The sequence below is a fragment of the Sebastes fasciatus genome, chromosome 9, assembly GCF_043250625.1.
Source record: "Sebastes fasciatus isolate fSebFas1 chromosome 9, fSebFas1.pri, whole genome shotgun sequence".
Lineage (NCBI taxonomy): Eukaryota > Metazoa > Chordata > Actinopteri > Perciformes > Sebastidae > Sebastes > Sebastes fasciatus.
Genome location: NC_133803.1, coordinates 17,932,403 through 17,953,991, shown reverse-complemented (window position 1 = coordinate 17,953,991; position 21,589 = coordinate 17,932,403). Strand labels below are relative to the sequence as shown.

Here is a 21,589-nt window from a genome sequence, read left to right as displayed (position 1 = left end):
AATTAATGACAAAAATTCAAATGCTGCTTTAAAACAGCAGTAAGTACCACTGGTTTGGAGCTGTTTTTGTGAATGGGTCACCGTTTTGTTTTTATCACCTGCCAAAGGACCCATGTGCTTTCAAGATTACATTGAACACATCATGATAACATTATAATTTACTTTCACCCAATTCTCATTTTTACTGAATAGAGCCTGAATGCATCACAGTCCTGCACGGAGCTAAAAACTAACTAGCTCTTGTTCTGCCGATTTCAACACGGATTTGTTGATTGTGTCGATAGTGAGTTTACTGGATCTCAAACACATTTATATCGTCCCCGGGACGACGGGACATTGTTAGTCTTGAGCCCTGACGGTACCTACAGTACCGCAGGTAAAACAAGTAACGTCACATTTTCAGAATTTTGGCATCGACTTGGTACCGAAGTTCTCGTGGCATCCCTGATTAAAACAAAATGGTTTTGTAAACATATTATGAGGAAGTAAATGTGTCCAACATGTTTACTTCAACAAAACAAATAATGCATTTTTTTAAGAAATACTGAATGTAAACATAAGAAAACTCCAAGGTGTACCTTTAAGCATAAAATCTGTCTGTCTTCAGTAAAATTAGGGATGTTTTGTAATTAATCAGACTAATGTGTGGATACTGAAGGCTTTTTATAATAAATAACTGATCTATCTGATCTATTGATTAATTTAATTTTCATTATACTGAATAGTTACTGAAAAAAAGTAAATACTATGTGAATGCTGTTATTTATTTATACATATTATCTATAATTAGCTTATTTAACTGCACCTATAATTACCTGTGAATTACTGCAATAAAATGTAATGACTGTAACTAATTAGACTTGGACTTAATTTCCTTTTTTAACTGATACAATCTAATTATTACCTCAGAAATGTATTAGGTGCAGGTAACATGCTATCTAATGAGAGTATACTGTATATTCCTTTGATAGCAAACAATAACTTTGATAAAATACCAGTAGAGGACTTTTGGATGTGGGCAAACATACATTCAAAGCAGTGCTTTGAAGTCAGCTCCCAACCTGATGAACTGAGCCTTGACTTACACATTTCATAAGGCTGTTACGTGTTGTTGCTTAAGGCCAAAGAGATTAGACTCCCACAGCGGAGGAAAACTGAACAAGCGAAAGCATCAAACTGGGAGTGTGTCTGCCATATATATGATTCATTCATTCAGGAATTGCCTCCATTTGAGACAAGCCGCCGCTGGATGGTGAACCTACCTGGTAAACAATCACACTTGAACCCTCTTGATAGATCCGTGCACGCTGAACCGTGTTGACACAGGCCATCAACGCAGTGGTTTACGGGCGTTTTGCAATGTGGCCCGGAGTACCCATGTTGACACACACATCTATAAGTATTTGCCAGCTCTTCACAGAGGAGAGTCCCCTCAGGGTCGCAAGGATTTGACACGCATTGGTTCACAGATGAGGAGCATTCATTGCCATGGTATCCTGTAAGAGGTGGGATCAAAGAAGTGATTGATGTGCGGAGCTATGTACAGTATCCTCCTGACTTCCCACGTCTGGCAGACATCACGGGTTGCGATTTCACGTAACGCTGTCGTTGCCAGTGTTTTCCCTCCCTGCCTATTTACAAATTCTATCCAGCCAGCGCCTGAAGCACTAAAACCAAGGAGGGATTTCAGAAACGGTACACAAAGAACTAAACTGTGAGGTGTTTTTTTTTCACCAATTGTAACTAATTTGTGGATTTGTACACATGCTTTCTAATGGTATTCACTTAGAGGTAAAAGCTGTTTTGGTGATACCACCACAGTAAATCAACAACACTGATACGTTTTCACATGCATTAGGAGCTGAATTTAAAAGAGAGGGATTGATGTAGAATAAACCAAGAAAAGCACAAGACACACTGTGGTTATAGTGATTATATAGCATTGCATGTTACATTGCTGTTGCATGTCTGCATTTCTACATGGAATTACTGTTGACTAAAGAGCAAAAGCCAAGCTTTATTCTTCTATTAAAACAAAACTTGAGCTTAACAAAATCCATTACTAATCGACTGTATAAATGTGCTTTATATACCTGGAGAGCAAATACATTGTATTTCCCCAGCTGAGTTGTAGGAGCAGGTTCCTCCATTCCTGCAGAACTCAACATCTGATGCACATGTGGAGACAGATGTGGAGCAATTCTTACCTGAGAGGTAAATAAAGATTGTTAATTGAGCGCTATAACAATTTACACACAATAAGAAGAAAGAGCACATCACAAAACATAATGACACGTCTCAATATCCTGTCCTACAAATGAGTTTGACTGCAGAGAGTGACAGCTATTAACGTGATGAACCAGCGTGAGGTGTGTGTTCGGTAATGGAGCCAGTAGGGGTGATACTACAGTATAACTGCCGTGTCTTTGTGCTACCGCAGTTTCTCCCCACAGCCAAAGGCACACACAGTTTATTGAGTCTAGTTTTCTGCCTGCAGTAAAAAAATATGAATAAAAGTCCCTCGTTACTACTGCTCAACAAACATATGGGAGTGATGGGTACAACAAAGGTGCTATTCATACCAGAGAGGGGATCAAGTCATTGTTTTGTCAAGTCACAAGTCTCGAGTCTTTGCACTCAAGTCTCGAGTCAAGTCCCAAGTCAAGACTGACAAGTCGCAAGTCAAGACAGGCGAGTCCCGATTCAAGTTCAAAGACAGGCAAGGCCCAAGTCAAGTCCCAAGTCAACACTGACAAGTCCCAAGTCAATTCCCAAGTCAAGACTGACAAGTCCCAAGTCAAGTCCCAAGTCAAGACTGACAAGTCCCAAGTCAAGACAGGCAAGTCCCAAGTGAGGACTGACAAGTCCAGAGACAAGTCCCACGTCAAGACAGGACAGGGAAATCCTGAGTTAAGACTGACAAGTCCAGAGTCAAGTCCCAAGGCAAGACAGGGATATCCTGAGTCAAGTCCCAAGTCCTAAACTTTGAGTTTCGAGTCCTAAACAAGTCATAATGTGCTCTTCAAATGTAATGCCATTTTAACTACAGAGCGCTCAATAAAGTAATGTTAGTTCTTCATGGTTTTCTCCTGCAACTCGATTGGATCCTGTCGGATTTGTGCGTGCACTTTTTAAATAGGATACTTTTTAATCTTGGGTTTTGGGGGAAGGTATCAAGTATTTTCACCTCAAAAGGCTCAAGTCCAGGTGCAGTCACGAGTCACTGGTGTTAAAGTCCAAGTGGAGATGCAAGTCTTTTTTATTTTGCCAAGTCAGTCTAAAGTCATCAAATTCGTGACTCGAGTCTGCCTCGAGTCCAAGTCATGTGACTCGAGTCCACATCTCTGATTCATACCGCAACAAATATAAAACTGGAGATAAAATGAACATGTACATACAACATTTACAATTACAGCATTTTTTCAACTTCAATCAGTATTACTGTATATGTAAGATATCGATTTTTGTAACCAATATATCATCTTTGGATAGATACTTTATCCTATATTCAGTGTCTACAGAAGGAGAAACTAATCTATCTTTATACTCAATCAGCTGCAGTCGTTCTGAAACTGGAGAATGAGCCCTTACATTAGACAATGGGACTACTTTGATGGTTATCAGTAGTGAAGAGTCATCAATCTGCACTATATTCATCAAAGTGTAAACTATGAAAACGATGACATATAACTCACCGGCAAAGCCCGAAGGACAGATGCACTCATAGTCTGCAACCAGGTCAATACATGTGGAATTATTGGCACAGTATCCGTGGACACATTCATCATAGTTGATTTCACAGTTTAACCCCCCGAACCCTGGTATGAAGAGAGAAAAACAAACCTCATCAGTTAATATCAGTAAACACCAGACATGAAAAGATACTAATGCACCCAATAGCAATTTATTGCTGTTGTGAAATTTTACATGACCTTTCAACGCAAGCTCATCACAAGTAAACAAGTACATATGGAGAGTAGATTGCACCACAGTCTGTATTTGAGGAAGTAAATTATATTGTTTTGTCATATTATGTGTGACATTTTTTTCATGGCGAAGTTATACCAGCATATTTGATATTATAAAAATAAAAGGTTAAAGTCATGAAGTAAAAGTGAGTGCTGCCAATTTCTGACATTTTAGTCCCCCATAAATATATTCTACCGCATGGTCACGCTACAAAATGACTATCATTAGCACTGTCACACACTGCAGCTACAGGAGGCCCATGACTAATGCTTGGCTATCTGCACCATCAGTGCAGGTCAAATTCTCATCATTTCTCAAACTGACCATGGAACCAATTTCCACCTCTCTCCATGTCATAAAATTTGACAATTATCCTGACTTCATTAAAAATGCATAACAGGCTTCACCCGCAATCAAGGTTTAATCAGAGGTATGTCTCCCAGGTAAGATGTCAACTGGACCAAGAAATTATTGGAAAAATAGCTGAGATTTACTCCTTCTTACTCCAATGATGCGGGCGACAATTTCTGGTGGAATGATTTTATGTCATCGGAGAAATTTAAAGCAAATATTTGTTAACCTTATGGGTACTGAACTGAAAGGCAGGAGATGTGAGAAAATGTGTAATCATAGTGAATAAAAGGAAGCAATCAACATAACATGTTAAACAAAACACCTCTTGTTGAGAATATACAGGATTTCATTCCAAGCAAACACTACAACAGTTCACTGATTAGTCCCTGCTCTTTGGCTCAAGGTGTGCTAATCAGAAAAATCGCCTGTTGGGTTTGATTAGGACGAATTTCTGTTAACTCTCAACCTTCTTTGGCACATGGCCTTACAGGTATTAAGATAAACATCATCACATCGAGGGCGAAACAGATGATAAGGACCAAGAATCTCTTCCAGGTGTGCAAAAATGGTTCAATCCTTGCACATTCCACAACTGAATGAAGGTAGTTATCTTATGTTTCTTTTCAGGACATATTGCACCAAAATGGGTCTACAGATAAGAAATAGCCTGTAAGGAATGTAATGTGCAAGCAGTAGTCTCTTCGGTGTGTAGTCTCTCGGTTAATGTTGAATGGAGATTTTTTAGCAGGCGAGTTTGAGGAGGTTTCAAATCCATTTTCTGTATTAATGAGTCATTGAGTTAATAATGTTAAAGGGACAGTGTGCAGGATTTGGAGGCATCTCGTGGTGTGGTTGCAGATTGCAGCCAACTGAGCACCCCTCTGCTCCCTCCTCCCTTTCCAAGACTGTGGTAACGTGAGTTGCCGAGTGCAAAACCGTGGTAACGCCATTTGCCTTGCTCAGAGGCCATCTTTACCATAATCACACTACTTTAGGAGCAACGGAAGTCAGACGGCTGCTGGTACCATGGTTTGCACTCTGCAGATCACGTTACAACAGTTTCACAAGCCTGTTGGAGAACTACAGTGTCCTTCAGGTAACGTAAAAACGTGAAAGGCTCTCTCTAGAGCCAGTGTTTGGTTTGTCTGTTCTGGGCTACTGTAGAAACATGGCAGAGCGACATGGCGGACTCCGTGAAGAGGACCCCCTCCCTATGTAGATATGAAGGGCTCATTCTAAGCTAACTAAAACACAACAATTTTAGTTGCAGGTGATTATACACTAATGAAAACACGGTTATGAATTTATTATTTTCCATTTCTGCTCATAGATCCCCAAAAATGTTATACACTGTTCCTTTAAAGTAATTGGTTCGGTTGTTGAATTGATTAGAAACATAGTCCATTATCATAAAGATCTGAGAGGCAATATATTTTTTAAAAAATAAAATAGATATGAACAAACTCATAATAAGGCAACTGGTCCTATTTTTTCTATTTATTTTAAACCATTTGAGACTGTAGACAGTCATTGGAACAAAGTAGGCTACCCTGATCATTTTTACTGTAAATACTCGTCCCATCAGAGGAGCTGTGATGAAGTTTGTACAGACTATTCAGTTTATCTAGGATTTATATACCTAGTCACTAAAGTGAAATGAGTTGTAGCTGCGTTTGTTTCCTGGATACTTTTATAAGATGAGTTTTTCCATGTATGATTGTTGAACATCAGCACCAAATGGAAAATTGCTTTGCTTGTAGATTTGAGTGGAAATAACTCAATGTTTTTTCATCTCCTTTTATATCCATTTATCCACCGGAATAACAAACAGACCACCAAATAACATAATGGAGAAAGAATGAGTGTAAAAGTGTTTCTGAATGGCTTTTATTCATTTAAGTCAGGGTCATAACTCCGGGACTGAAACTGGTTGGTTGCACAACAACAAAGTTCTGAATTAGCCACATAATCGTATTGCCTCGACTATTCGGGGGATCTAATTGCATTGCAACTTACCCTCTGAGCAGAAGCACTGATACAGGTCAACGCCGTCCACACAAATACCACCGTTCTGACAGGGCTCTGACTCGCACTCGTTGAGGTTTACTTCACAGAATGACCCTTCAAACCCTGCAGCATATGTAAAAAAACAAGAAAAAACACCATTATTGGAATCCTTTCTGCCTGGTTTAATTCCTCAGCCAATTAGGATCAGCATGACTTTGTTTTCACAAACAAAAGCTGGGTATCAAAGCGTGTATTGATTCAAAGAGCTTGCTGGGCACATGCAGACTCAGCTCACTGGATCATTTAATCATGTTTAATAAGAGCCAGTCATTGCCCTTCTGATTTATTACATTAAACAAGACAAATCTAGTGATTTTTAAGATCAAATTCAATCTATACACAAAGGGAACCACATGAAACAAATAACACGCATCAGTGCACATGTGTAAACGCACTCCCACCACACACACACACACACACACACACACACACACACAGGCCATTAAAGAGAAGAAACACGTCAGTGTTTAAGGCACATTATTGCCGCTGCTACACAGGCTGTTTGTGGGTTAACCTCACACGTATCTACCATCGAGTCGTTGTTATGTGTTTCACACAGTCAGCCAAGAACTAAACAGAGCATAAGGGTCCTAAGATGCTCTTCACAAATAGGAATGTGGAAAAAATTAATAAGCAGTTTTCCCTCCAAAACAATACTGTAGGATTGTGTAAAAACAACAACAACATAAACAGCTGCTGTATTGCGAAAACCTGCGGTATGACAAAAAACGTCTCATGCCAAGTGGGGCTTTTGATGAAACAACAGCTTTTGGAGCTCAAAAATTTTATGGCAAAAATAACTGAAAAGATGTTCCTTTGAAATAAATACTAATGCAAAACAAAAAGCTGTCAAAAATAGTGTTTTTGCTCGTAAAAACACAATCATTGCCCTGCAAAAGCTGCTGTTCAAGAGAGTTTAACAACTTAAAAATCTGGGAAGAATTTCCCCAACAACCTTCATAACAAGCCAGTCCTGTATTTCCTTTTTTTTTTTTTTTTTGCATAATTAATACAGACGCAAAATCATACACGCAAAATCCACCATTGTGTGTTCATACAACTTTCTCAGTTTAAGGATATGATTTTGTCTGAGTACTAAATAGTAGGTAAAAAAGTTGACAGCATGGGATATACAGTGTAACGAGGGAGGGTATGAGTAACATGTTTTGCAACACATTAGGTTGGCAAACATCAGATAATATGGATGCCAAGACTGCCGACCTGAAACATCTAGACAAGACAGCATCTCGCAGTTTGCCCTTGAGAAGTGATCTGGGAAGAGCAGCTCGCCGCAGGTTGCTTTCATTTACATAAGAAATCACTCACAATCCTTCACTTTGACATCCGCCGAGCATAAGTGCAACAGGAGTAATGAAGTTAGGGTTATTGATTGGGTTACATGAACTTCTATGTAATAGCCATTCATTCGAGAAAGAGATAGCAGTGCCGGTGTGGAGTAGTCTCGACTGAATTATGATTGGTTTGGCAAGAAAAAACTGTTTTCATCTCAAGTACTGTCACTGTATCCAGGAATAAGCTGCATGATTTCCCTGTGTGTGTACACACAGTACTATCCCAGCACTCTGTCACTTACTGCACATACATCCTTGACTTGCAAGAGTGTGAAGCCTGGTTACCCCTGGCAAGCCTCAGAGTATCTAACAGGTCAAGCCTCTTCCTCTGTGTTATCCCTGTCACTGCTGGCAGCTACTGCTGTGATAACACTGTCATCCTCATGGAGGGGAATCAGCGGGACTTGACTGACACACAAACAAAATTGTTTCTTTTTCTGCAGGAGCTGTCAAATTAATCTGTGTGAATCAGCATGAGATTATCGGATGATTATGAAGGTGTTATAAACGTTATGCACCAGTTGTGGGACTGTTTTTTTGATGCATGATCAGTGGTTTCCAATGTATTGTCCTTGAAGCCCTCCTACTTGTATCTAAGAAAAGCTGAGCAGTTGAGGAAATACCAAGCACCGCCCACCAGCCGGAGCAAATTTTCTCATTCTACAAGATGTTTCTGAAAACATTTGAGGCGAGAAATAGGCATTACAGTAACAGAATATTGATTCATATTTGATCAGCGCTGCCTAGTTTGACCTTTTGATCAGAGTTCATGAATGATTGACAGCTGCCTCTGTTGAATGGACAGCCAATAGGAACGCTCTCTCTCTGAAATGACCTGTGATTGGCCAAAGTCTCCTGTCACGGGCTAGATTTTTTAAAGCCTGAAAACAGAGCCATGAGGAGGTGCAGAAGTCTAGTTATCTCCCAGAGCACTTGAATTACAATATGCTGACAATTTATTATGGAATGTTTGCCCAATGATGCCAAAAACATTCTGGCTACCCCCACTTTAATTAATTAACTATAATAGCCAAATACTCCAAAATAGATTTTTTGTTATTGTGGTTAAGTAAATGTAATTTATGGTGCTGTTAGATTGCTGCTGGAGCACTCCGTTAATACAAGTGTGGGCCTCCCTTTGTGTGCGTCAAGCGGGACAGCAAATAGGTTTTTGACCATAATGAAAATGTTGTTTTTGAAAGGCTAACCTCCAACAAATATGGATATAAGCAGCATATTTTGTTTTACCAAGTAGCAAAAAGTAATTTTTTCAAATAGTTTTATATACAGACTTTTGTATAAATTAACCATTAAGTTTGTATTGATGATTTTAGTTATACATGAGCAAATCTAATTTTGACAACCTCCGTGCAGACAAATCCTGACGCACCCCCAGTGATCTTCGGACAGACCCCAGGTTGGGAACCACTGATCTGATAAAACAAAATTTACTTTTTGATCTACAGACTGCTTAACATTACCTCAAGCTGCAGTATTCACTGTACAGCCACATATTCCTGTTAAAGTGACCTTAAAGCATGAGTAAATGCAGGATTTTCCACCTGTTAATATACCTGCATGATAAATACTAATGGTCCGTTAAAGGTTTTTCTCACCTCTTTCACAAGTGCAAGAGACATTCTGTCCATCCTTGGTCTCAGCGCATATTAATGTATGTTCACCACACAGTCCAAATGAGCAAAGGTCAATATCCACGGAGCAGTCTTTCCCCTTGAACCCTGCAATGAAAATTCAAGTTAACAATGGAGAAGGAAAATTCAGCCAAACCTTGGGAAATAAGCAACACGGTCTGAATTCATAAAACAACACACATTACGCAACACATATTTATGTGGCTGTATGTTTTATTAGGTGTAGACAGCTTTTCTTCAGCGCATTAATGGGGGTATTGATTCCTCCCTTTGCAATCTACCTGCTATGCAGTATGCTAATTGAGTGAATCATTGACAGAGACCCACCCTACCAAACTGATCTATATCACATTTATCTGCCCCACCAAATGCACGTCTGCATGCCACTGATAGATACCCATGTCAATATCTATTGTTGTAAATAAAGCACAGGCAGATGGTGTGACTGATTACACGTGTTTGTACAAATAAAGAGGACTCAAAGGGAGAATCCTAAAATAGATCAGTGTTTTTTCCACTCTGTTCAACCCCGTGGCCATTAGGTAATGTGGGTAAAAAAAATTGCATTTAATTGTTACATTCACAAAGGCTGGGAGATTCAGTTTATGGAGCCACAGAATTTTTGACTTTTAGTAGAAAAATGTTCTAAATTTCATACTCACGCTAACCAAAAACCTCTTTGAACCAGAAGCATCTAAACAGGAAGAATGAACCCATATCTCCGTCGCGTTAATCTAAATGTGCAGTCGGTGTCTGCAAAGTAGCTCTCACTCACTGGCAAAGGACTGAAATATTTCAAACATCCCATCCTAATGCAAATCCCTTTTTTATCAAGACTTGAATACACCCACAGGACAGCAGCTGTATTAGATTAGGTACTTCCTGTTGTAAAGTAGTCTCCACTTTCTTTACATTGTGTTTCCAGAGCCGCGCACTTTACATCAACACATCTATCTGGATGTTTGATGACCTTCCAGCTACCCTTTTCTCATCATATTATGTATTGCCTTGACTAGTTAATGGACAGCTATTGCCTCCAACAGAGTGTTTCAGAAGTGTTTAATACCCAATTGTGCATGCAATTCACTCTGAAGTTAATGTTGCATGAAGGAATGTCACATTTACGGTGTCACCATCTCCAAATGGGACTCCCCATTCTATCTGACAGCGACTAGCGGCTCAGCTCAACTCTGCTGCAGAAACAAAAGCACAAAGTGTTTTTCACTCCATCACAAAATATGCAGTGGTAACAAGACACACTGTGATGTATTGTTGAATACGTTAAAGCCAAGTCCTTGTGTACCCACGTTCAGTGGTTAATGATAACAGCCGCGGGTCATAACTACTCCTTGGCTCGGAGAACTGCTGTTCATCAGCACATTTAGTCATCGCTCATCGCCAACGTTCTGGTCGCTTCACTGAGCTGAAAAACTGAAAATCATGTTCTTGGATGGAAATCACCAAATCCAGTTGTTACTTCTAAGTGAGTTTAATAAATAATAATAAATGAGACTCACATACTAATGTACAATTATGAAACCTGGATTTGGCTTGTGTAGATCATTACCTCCACCAAAGTCGACAGGCCATTAAAGAGGCGTTATCAGTTGCTATGAGTACCATAGGAGTGGGTCAATCGGGTTCTACTACACCCAATAGTAGGTTTTATCATCTATTCACATGGTAGATCAGTAGTAATTAGTAATTATGACAGGAGCAGAAGCGGAAGTGAGTAGCTGTAGTATAGACAGCTTGGAACTTTAGATAGGGTGGAGGTTAGTGGGAGACTGGGGTTCGCATCCCGTGTGAAACCAACAATGTCTAGTTGTCATTGTGTTCACAAGCGTTAAGTGTTTCAAGTCAAACGGAATTATTTTAATCCAAAACAATGTCTTTCCCGAAACTTAACAAAGTGGTTTTGTTGCATAAACCTAAAGAAGCCTTTTTGTTTGTGTTCAAAATGTAACATTTCATTCAGTTTTACAACGTGTTAAGCTATGTTCACACTACGAGCATCAAAAGCAACAAAACGGCCAAGCGTGGCCAGCTACATTGTTAGTGCTTGTTACTCAAGCGAAAAAAGTTTAGACCAGCTCAACATTGTTGTTGCGCGTCACGCCCGTCACGCAGCAACAAGTATCGGGTGTCTGTTTGTAGCTTCATGTCACCGGCTTCTATTGAAAATTACTTTAAGCCTGTTGCTGTGTCGCTCGCAGTGTGAACATAGCATTAGAACGTGTTGCTTTTAAGTTTCGTTTTCACATTTACAACATGGTAAAGGCCCCGAATGATCCACTTCTATGGTGCTTATAGCAACCGATAACGCCTATATAATGGCCTGATAACAGTCAAATCGGGTGACCAAATACCTTATGTCTCTGGCCTTCTTTGTTGGTCTGTGTGTAAGTTAGTAGGGTAAATACTAAACAGAATTCAATGACATTCGGTGTAAAGTAAGAGTCATTAGTTTTCAGTTCTGGTCAAAGTCAAATAACAACTACAATTTTTCCCTGGATTACCCAGTTTAAGAAAAATCTTCATCAAATGTTTGCTAAACTGTTTCTCAACCTTTCCTCCTATATTTAAATTGGCACATAAATTATTTGGATGAGCCAAGTCAGGCGATGAAGTCAGGTGTAGACTCGAATAAAATGTCATAGTTGCTGAATGTGTCAGTTACTGTAACCAAGTTTAGATGACATGCACATTGTTAGTCATGCTGCAAAATTTGGTCACGGTAAGTGGCACGACAGCGACATTATGAATTTAAATGGTGCTGACTTTGTGGTCAGCTGGAGTCTAGCTCAGTGACAGGATTTAGACATTTTCCAAAAACCATGCCTGCCATCAACTAATTAGCATGATCGCCAGTCGCTATGTGTGTTTTGATGGAGATCCAGGTGCAGATTTGTATTTTCTCTCACCAAAACAACAAATGTAGAGGATTGTGCAACCTTGGCCGAAGTGTCCCTGAGAGCTTTATTCATATAATAACTAAAACAAATTCTACAGTAATCAAAGTTCAGCTGGACAACAAAGACATACTGCACTTTAGTTGGAAGACAGTGATCTGATTCCGATTCTTTCTGTGTGTTTTTGTAGGGAGAAGCAAGCAAACCTGACACACCATTTATCTAATTGAATTTCTGAAAAGATAAAGTGCTCGGAAACACCTGTCTATAAATCTTTCAATGCAATTAAAACAGTAATGGAAGCTTTACTGACACATTGGTGTTCTGTTCTTGCTCAAATCTAATCTGAGCAAAGGGCAGAAAAAATATTAAGAGCAGATTATGTACAGTGATGCATTTGCCTTGTCCATTATGTCATAAAAAAACATGTAACAGGCGCTACACATGTTTCAAGGCAGTAAATGTCTTAATGACTTCACCCACATTTGAGGTGATTTATTGTGCAGTGAAATAGAGGCACATTTGGCTGAGGGAAAGGCACCGAGATCTAAAACAAGATGACAACAAAACAGCAGTGATATTGCTTCACTGCATCAAATTAAGAATGAGGGTACACTGTCAAAAGGATACAAATGTAAGATATCCAGCATAACATCTACCCTTGTGGAATATATTGAGAAAATACTAAAAGCAAAACAGACCCACTGCCCGGTGCCAGAGTGCAGGCTGTGTCCAGTCAACACCTATGTTTTGTGGATTTTATTTGTCAAATATTTGTCTGTAATCCTGTTCTGTGTATTGTGGCTGTTTACTGTTGAGTGTGACATTGGACTGTGACATTCTGACTTGTGCAATCAAGTAGTGATTAAGTATTTTATTACCAGAGGGCACAGTAAAATCAGCCGCACACTGAGGAAGGCAACACCTCCCTCTATTATGGACTGATTATGGATTCTTTTCTGGAACACGTGTTATAAAATGTCTTACATATACAAATGTGTAATACACAATGTTACTTGATTAAAGGATGATGGTGAAAACTAAATCTCAGTCTAAATAGGGAGGTCATTCATTTTTAGCAAGATAGAAAACAGTTTAAAGGTCTACCGACGTCAAATTTGACATTGATTCTAAAAAATAAAACGTGAAAACTTTTTTTTTTCAACCCATAACACAGATTTATTACTTCGATTTGCTTTGCGTAGAGCCTTTTTTAGATGCTTCTTAAATGGTTTCTTGCCTGCATTGATAATTCCTGTCTTTGCTATCTTTGCAAGCACACCTTGAACAAAAATTGAAAAATGATCAAAATAAACAAGTTTGCATGTAAATGCATGAGAAATAAACTCTCCACGTATTCCCGAGATACAGTATACAGAAAATTAATAGCATGATATTTTTGTAAACCTGCTCAATAATACACAAGTAGTTGGTACTTACCAAGAGGACAATGACAAATGTAGTCATTTATCAGATCCATGCACGAGCCTCCGTTTAGACAAGGCAGCGACCAGCAGTCATTTACATTCTCAGAGCAGCTCCTTCCTGCAGGATAAGGACAAAAACAAAAGCTCTATTTAGTGTCACAGTTTAAAACATGTTTATACTAACAGGTTTTGCTGTCACTGTAGACGTTTCATGATTACTGAAGCTCTAGTATGTGAATAATAATTCCAAACGCATTCAGAACATATGCAGTACACATTTCGGTTTATTTTCCCTACAATGAGCGGCACCTGGTTTATTGGTGACAGGGTTTTATTTCATGAGGCAGCTGATTGCCTCTGATTCCACTGGCTCAAAATGTGATTGAATGATTATGTGTTCAGCACGTTGCAGCTTGTATGTTTGCAGAAATGGTGTAACCTCAATTTTATTATCCTCTGGGCAAGAGTTAGATACGAATTGATTCCAGATTTTACTGACAAATTTAATGCTCCACTGGGCCTGGCCCCTGGCGATATTTCAGACCTCTTAGTTCTCCGTGAGCCGCAGAGCTCATAGAGAATAAACAGCCCAACATCCTCCGGCGCTGCTCTCCTACCTGCACTGCTGTCCACACCAAAAGGTAATTGTACTTTTGCCATCACGACCCCACACGCTGGCGAGTGTGCTGTTAATCATGTACTGTAAGATACTCACATAATTAAGGGAGCTGCTGACTGCACCTCCAGCCTAAATATATTGTACAGGACACACTTTATACTGCACACTCTGTGATACTGAGCCAGATCGTTATACTGTATGCCGGCCAATAATAATTCATTTAACTGCTTACACATTACTGCACCACCGTCTAATTTAGACATTTTCACCACATGTGGCCAAGATTATTAACAGTCCACATTATGCCAAATGTCTAAGAAATAGACAGACTATTTTAAATGTACATTATCTAACTCACACTTTTGATTTTGGCATAATTAGATAATATGAAAGGGACATTTTTACAGTATAGAATCTACACGTTTTAAAGCTTCAGTAGGCAGAATGTTTTTGGCATCATAATCCATAATAACCTTTCAGTATATTTTAATTCAAGTGTTCTGGGAGATAACTAGACTTCTGCACATCCTCCTGGCTCTGTTTTCAGGCTTTAAAAAATCGACCCTGTGATGGGAGACTTTGGCAAAACACAGGTCATTTCAGAGAGAGCGTCAATATTGGCTGTTCATTCGAAGGAGGCAGCTGTCAATCACTTATGATCTCTGATCAAACGGTCAAACTAGACAATGCTGATCAAATATTAATCAATATTCTGTTACTGTTAATGCCTATTTCTCACCTCAAATGTTTTCAGAAACATCTTGTAGTGTACTGTTTAGCTGTAAAATTAGAAAATTTGCTCTAGCTGGTGGGCGGTGTTTGGTATTTCCTCAACTGATCCCAACATGGCTGCAGGGTCACAAAATCTCATCTTACAGCTAAACAGTACACTACAAGATGTTTCTGAAACCATTTGAGGTAAGAAATAGTCATGACAGTAGCACAATATTGATTCATATTTGATCAGCGCTGCCTAGTTTGATCGGAGTTTGCGAGTGATTGACAGCTGCTCAGAGACGGCAGTCTCCAGCTCGGCTCTGATTGGTTGTTTTCCTGTTCTGTGAAATCTTGAAGATGCCATTAGGAGCACCGAAGGACGCAGAGGCACATGATTTTAATCAGATTACCAGTCTCATGCACTACAGTCAGGATATAGTGACCGTTTTATAGAAATAACTTTTTTTAAATCATATTTGCTCCAGTTCTACCCACTGCTGCTTTAACATAAGCAAGACATTGCAACAGGTAACTTTAACGGAGTCAGTTTTGCCTTAATAGCATCTGGTTAACATGGCACAGATGTTCTTTAAATATCAGTATATCAGTATAACAGTGATGAATGAACGCACACCTTCAAGCTACAAGCTTTTGCATGTGGTTACGTTCTAAATAACTCAAGTGAATCGTATTTCTCGTACATTCATTACTGCAATGAAAAGGGGCAAAGACAAGATTTATACGTCACTATAAATCTTGTTCTAATGCGTAATGATTTACACAAGAAGATTGCCTTCCCAATACTATCAAATAGTATTTTGACATTAAGAAACTGTTTTATTCACAGTACTGCTACAATATATGTCTGAATTTCAATCAGTTCTATGTAAAGTAATTCTAATTTTCCATCTATTTCCATCATATGCCCTCACCATTGACGCATATCAAGTTTCAATGTGAAAACTGTACCCAATGTTCAATTCTGAGCAAATTCTGACGAACTTTCTGTATGAACGCTGCATGTTTCAAACACTAAAGCCTGATATCTCTGTGGCTGGCCACACTAATGGCTGCAAATAGGCTCACACATTCGCATCAGATGGTCTCATACCCTCAAACCCTGGGGGACAGTGGCACCGATAATCACTGATTAGGTCCACACAGGTGGCGCCAATTGCGCAGGGGAAGCTGATGCACTCATTTGTTTCCAGTTCACAGAGCGACCCTTCAAATCCAAGCACGCAGCGGCAGGTGAAATTATACTGCTGGTCCAGGCAAACACCGTGTTCGGAGCAGCGATGGCCAACACAGTAATCAATGTCCTCTTCACAGTAGACGCCCGTGTATCCTCTGGGACAAAGGCAGCTAGCAACAGATTAAAGAGAATTTCTTAATACTGTATATAGAGGTAGAGGAACACTTTCAGCCCTGGAGGAAGAGAACAGCAAAATGTCACGGCTTTTACAATCATTGACATTCTGGTGCCCGAATGGCCCGAGGACAATCAAGAGTTGAACACTCACCTGTAACCGTCAATCTCATCCACACAAGTGGCTCCATTTTGACACCAATGTCGAACACAATAATTGACATTTATACGGCAGTTCGGACCGGACCATCCAGGTGCGCAGATACAGCTGTAGCTACTGCCGTCATTCAGCACACAGCGTCCTCCGTTGGCACACGGCTGTCGATAGAACACAGAGCCGTCAGATATATGCGTCAAGAAATATGCCGCTTTGTGTGCAAAAGTGAAATCGCTTCATCTTGTATGGTAATATTTTAGATTGGACTGAGACTGGTCAAAAATGTAACCATTATTTTACAACGCAACCCCTAATCATTTCTTGCTCCTGGCTGCCTGAAAATGAGCTTCATTACAGCCACATGACACACTCATGAATACTGATCCATTGCTTTATACCGGGTGCACTCAGTATTCCACGTAGCATCTACATCCTGTCTAACAAGACAAGATCAATGGTCATTGAGGGCTAAACCTCCCAAGAGTTCTCTGTAACAAAACAGATACGCCTGCTTGCTGGTACATGTGTATATATATATATATATATAGTGGAGCGGAAACAAAGGGGCTGAGGGAGAGCTGGCTTGTGGGAAGGTGTATAATGCAGACATCATGGCATTTCTGTAAGGGGGCCAACACGAGGCTTTATACACAGCGAGTGATCATCTCCATCTGTCATCTGAAGATGCTCGTCTGGTTTTTAAAGCTTTTTTTTTTTTTTTTAAATGCAGAGGGTTGAATCATCAATATGTAAAAAAACAACAACAAAAAAATGCGCATTCAGAAATACATCTTCAGTGGCACTCATCAGCATCAGGTGGCAGAGGCCGTTTCAGTCCTGTAGATGTGCTCCCCTCCTGCATGCCAAAAGCAAACAATCACACAATTCCAGCTTTGTGTCCTCTTCCACCATGGCTGCTTAAAAATCTGGAGGTTGTGCAACGGCATTCAAAATAGAACATAAAAATGTGCTTCTCTGATTAAATATGCAGCATACAGTATACTGGGAATATATATACGTCAACCCTATAGCCACTAACCACGTTTTTATGTATTTACAGTAGGGGTGGGAATCGGAGATACAATATATAAGATATATTGCAATTTATTACCTTTTTTCAACTACGAATTATGCAGTTTGTCAACATCGGTTTTATCTGATAAGTAGGGCTGTCAATCGATTCAAATACTTAATCACATGATTGTCCATGATTAATTGTAAATCATTTTTTATCTGTTCAAAATGTACCTTAAAGGGAGATTTGTCAAGTATTTAATACTCTTATCAACATGGGTGTGGGCAAATATGCTTGCTGTATGCTAACGTATGTATATATTTATTATTGGAAATCAATTAACAACACAAAACAATGACAAATATTGTCCAGAAAACCTCACGGGTACTGCATTTAGCATAAAAAATATGCTCAGATCATAACATGGCAAACTGAAGCCCAACAGGCAACAACAGCTGTCAGTGTGTCAGTGTGCTGATTTGACTATGACTTGCCCCAAACTGCATGTGATTATCATAAAGTGGGCATGTCTGTAAAGGGGAGACTCGTGGGTACCCATAGAACCCATTTTCATTCACATATCTGGAAGTCAGAGGTCAAGTTACCCCGAGGAAATGGCCATGCTAGTTTTTCCTCGCCAAAATGTAATGTAGGTTTGGAGCGTTATTTAACCTCCTTACCGACAGATGACCAATGGATTCTTTAGGTTTTCTAGTTTCATTTGATACCAGTATCTTCACTTTAGCTTTAAAGCAGCTTTTAATATGTTATTATCACATTAACTCTGACAGCCCTACTAATAAGATACAGTTTTCACTCTGTTCATCTCAGAGTTTTCATATCTTGAGGTCAGAGGTCAAGGGAGCGTTATTTAGCATTCTTCCCAACAAGCTAACATGACATGGTTGGCACCAATCCATCCGTTTTCTAGTTTCATATGATACCAGTATCTTCACTCTTCACTAGCTTTAAGACTGAGCCGCTACAGCCTCTTACAGAGAGAGTAGCAGCTGGAAGATTGTTAAGAGGTTAATAGTTTATATAACAAAAGATCAACACTTGACGTCCGTGTATCTATACAATATTACCATGCAAAATATCGTGATACTATGCTGTATCCATTTTTTCAGGTCAGGTCATAGGTCAGAATCTGTTGCTTAACTACACTTGTGTATTGGTTCTGTTATGTGTCAAACAGCAACATTTCAAACGTATCAAAAGTCACAAGAAGGCAGTGAACTCCCACATTAGTCAATAATTTAATACAGCTTTCTTTCCCGGGTAAACCACCATACTGTAGAGCTTCAGCACCAGCTGATTGCTCTGTTTATGGATTATCGCATTTGCCGTCAATCTTCCTGTGGGACTTATGCTTATTTCTATCCCCGTGTATGACAAAGGATTATCCCACATTTTATAAATAAAATACTGCATTAATATTTGATACCTCCTCACTTTAGTCCTCCATGTTATAATTCAGTCTGTGGTGACAGTTGGCAGATACTATAAATATCAGTGAGTATTCCTACTTTCTTACTTAACATATGAAAGTAAAAAAAGTTTTAACCCATAAAAGACAGTGCTTTCTACATTTGTATTTGATCGTGGTTTGATTAAGTTGCCAAAGTGTCACTCTAGCCATTTGGAAATGCATTAATAATGTACCATCACCCCAAGTTAGATTTCAATGTGATTTTTCTGGTGATTTCTATGCGAGTCCTGTGTTCTTGTGGGACAAAAACAAAAAAATGATCAAACAGAGTAGCAATAAAATGGGGGAGAAAATTACACATAACATCCTCATTAATTTGCTTGTTATGGTTCCCTCCTGTTGTGATAATGTTGGAGAGTATACATAGAAATTGCTTCAAGAGAAATAAGCAAACGATTGGGAGCTCTTTAAACATGTATAGGACTTAACAGGAATACTTAACAGAACCGCAGATGAGGACAAATAGTCCACCTCTGAGACCCGCGGGATCGCTGGCGACCGATATTACTGTTTTCAAAAGGCTGTAGTGGGCTCAGTCTTAAAGCTAGAGTGAAGACGACTTAAGAAATCAATTGGTACCAACCATGTCATGTTAGCTTGTCAGGAAGGAGGCTGAATGACACTCCAAAGTTAGGCTAAAGTTTGGTGAAGAAAAACTGTCATGGCCATTTTCAAAGGGGTCCCTTAACCTCTGACCTCAAGATATGTGAATGAAAATGGGTTCTATGGGTACTCACGAGCCTCCCCTTTACAGACATTTCCACTTTATGATAATTATTTTCGCCTATTCTAATGAGCCCAATTGTATTCATGTGTGAAGATGTTAATCCCCATAGTAGCTATTGTAACTTGACCCCACTGTATAAAATTACCTCTGGGATAATCACAGCCTCATGAAACTTTATAGCAGCAAACTACAGACTTGGAGCATTTAGAGGATGTAAAGCTTTTTTAATTAATTGAGTAATTAATTCATGTTTATTTCTGTTTCTGTTTTTTACTCACTTGTAGGTTTTGAGGGCAGGGAACACGACAGGTATATTCTAGGCGATCTGGGAGATCCAGACACTGAGTCTTTGGTGGACATGTGTTGTTGGGTAGAGCACAAGCATCTATGTCAACTTCACAGTTCTTCCCCAGAAAACCTGAAAGAAAAGATTTAAAACAGTTAATGGAATCGGTGACCTGATCATCCGCAAACCCATCTCTAATTAATGTCACTGTATCAGGTCAGCTCATCTATAGATCTAATAAACAAGGCCGGAATCGGGCTAATTGTGGGTCGACTGGAGGATCGGCCCTGTTATGAAATGTAGTCAAATTTAATTCTTAACTTGAGTTTCAATATGTGAACTTTCTTTTTATGCTTCTTCTATTCCCCCTTCTAATCGCTTTTCTTCTTCTTCTTGTTCTTTTGATTTTAATACTTATCTGTAACCATCCTCAGATTTGTGGATGACAAAAAAGGTTGGTTAGTATCACAGCAGACACTTTGTCTTATCCCTAAAGGAAAACCCTTATTGAGGTGGTATAATTGGAAATAATATCTGATTTGATCCCAGAGAGGATATATTTTGCAGAACCAATAGTTGAATGGGTAAAACTTTATAATAACCATCATTTATAAATGGTAAATTTATAGTTGATTAAACTTATATAATAGTTATTTCACTGTTAACAAACAATAATTCATCATGTTTAGTAATTATTAGTAATGCTATAATTGATATTATTTTAACGGTTTATTGTTGCACCAACATTTTATATACAACACACACACACACACACACACACACACACACACACACACACACACACACACAATTTACATTTACATATATACACACACACACATACAGTATTTACATATATACACTCTATATATATATATATATATACACACAATACACACACACACATATACATATATATGTACTGTATATGCACATACACATATTTATACATAAATATACACAGACATATATAAGTATATGTAAATGATTAGAATATTATTTCTAAATCTTTAAGAAATTGTCTATACCTTTGTAAAAATTGTACCTATAAACATTATATAGGTAGATATTTCTAACACTTTGTTAATGGTTAATAATTGGTTTGTAAACCATCTATAAACATTATTTAGATAGATAGTTAATACTCTGTCAATGGTTAATAATTGGTTTCTGGTCCATCTGTCTATGTAATGTTTATATATGTTTTACAAATGATTTCTGAAAGGTTTACAAAGCATTTGGTAATCACTAACGAATACCTAATATTATGTATACAATGTTATAATGTGTACAACAATTAACTGATAATAAATACTTTACTAATGTAATCAGAATGTAATTGTTATCGTCTCCAATCAGCTAAGAGACAATATAGAAATTAAATATTTCATATCACACAAACTAATGATAAAATAACCCAAATTATATAATTACTAATAATAAGTAAACATCATTATTTATCCTTTCATTGTTT

At 38.7% G+C, this 21,589-nt stretch overlaps 1 protein-coding gene across 1 annotated transcript in view; it reads right to left on the bottom strand.

Annotated features, from left to right (window-relative positions):
- eys (eyes shut homolog) overlaps positions 1-21,589 on the bottom strand; it is a 206,291-nt gene that overhangs the window by 147,429 nt on the left and 37,273 nt on the right. The window contains exons 9-17 of the mRNA XM_074646369.1: positions 20,108-20,247; positions 16,593-16,756; positions 16,181-16,434; positions 13,747-13,851; positions 9,359-9,481; positions 6,340-6,453; positions 3,696-3,818; positions 2,094-2,207; positions 1,263-1,496 (exon numbers count right to left, since the gene is read on the bottom strand). Coding sequence (XP_074502470.1) covers positions 1,263-1,496; positions 2,094-2,207; positions 3,696-3,818; positions 6,340-6,453; positions 9,359-9,481; positions 13,747-13,851; positions 16,181-16,434; positions 16,593-16,756; positions 20,108-20,247 — 1,371 coding nt within the window. The remainder of the gene's footprint in view (positions 1-1,262; positions 1,497-2,093; positions 2,208-3,695; positions 3,819-6,339; positions 6,454-9,358; positions 9,482-13,746; positions 13,852-16,180; positions 16,435-16,592; positions 16,757-20,107; positions 20,248-21,589) is intronic.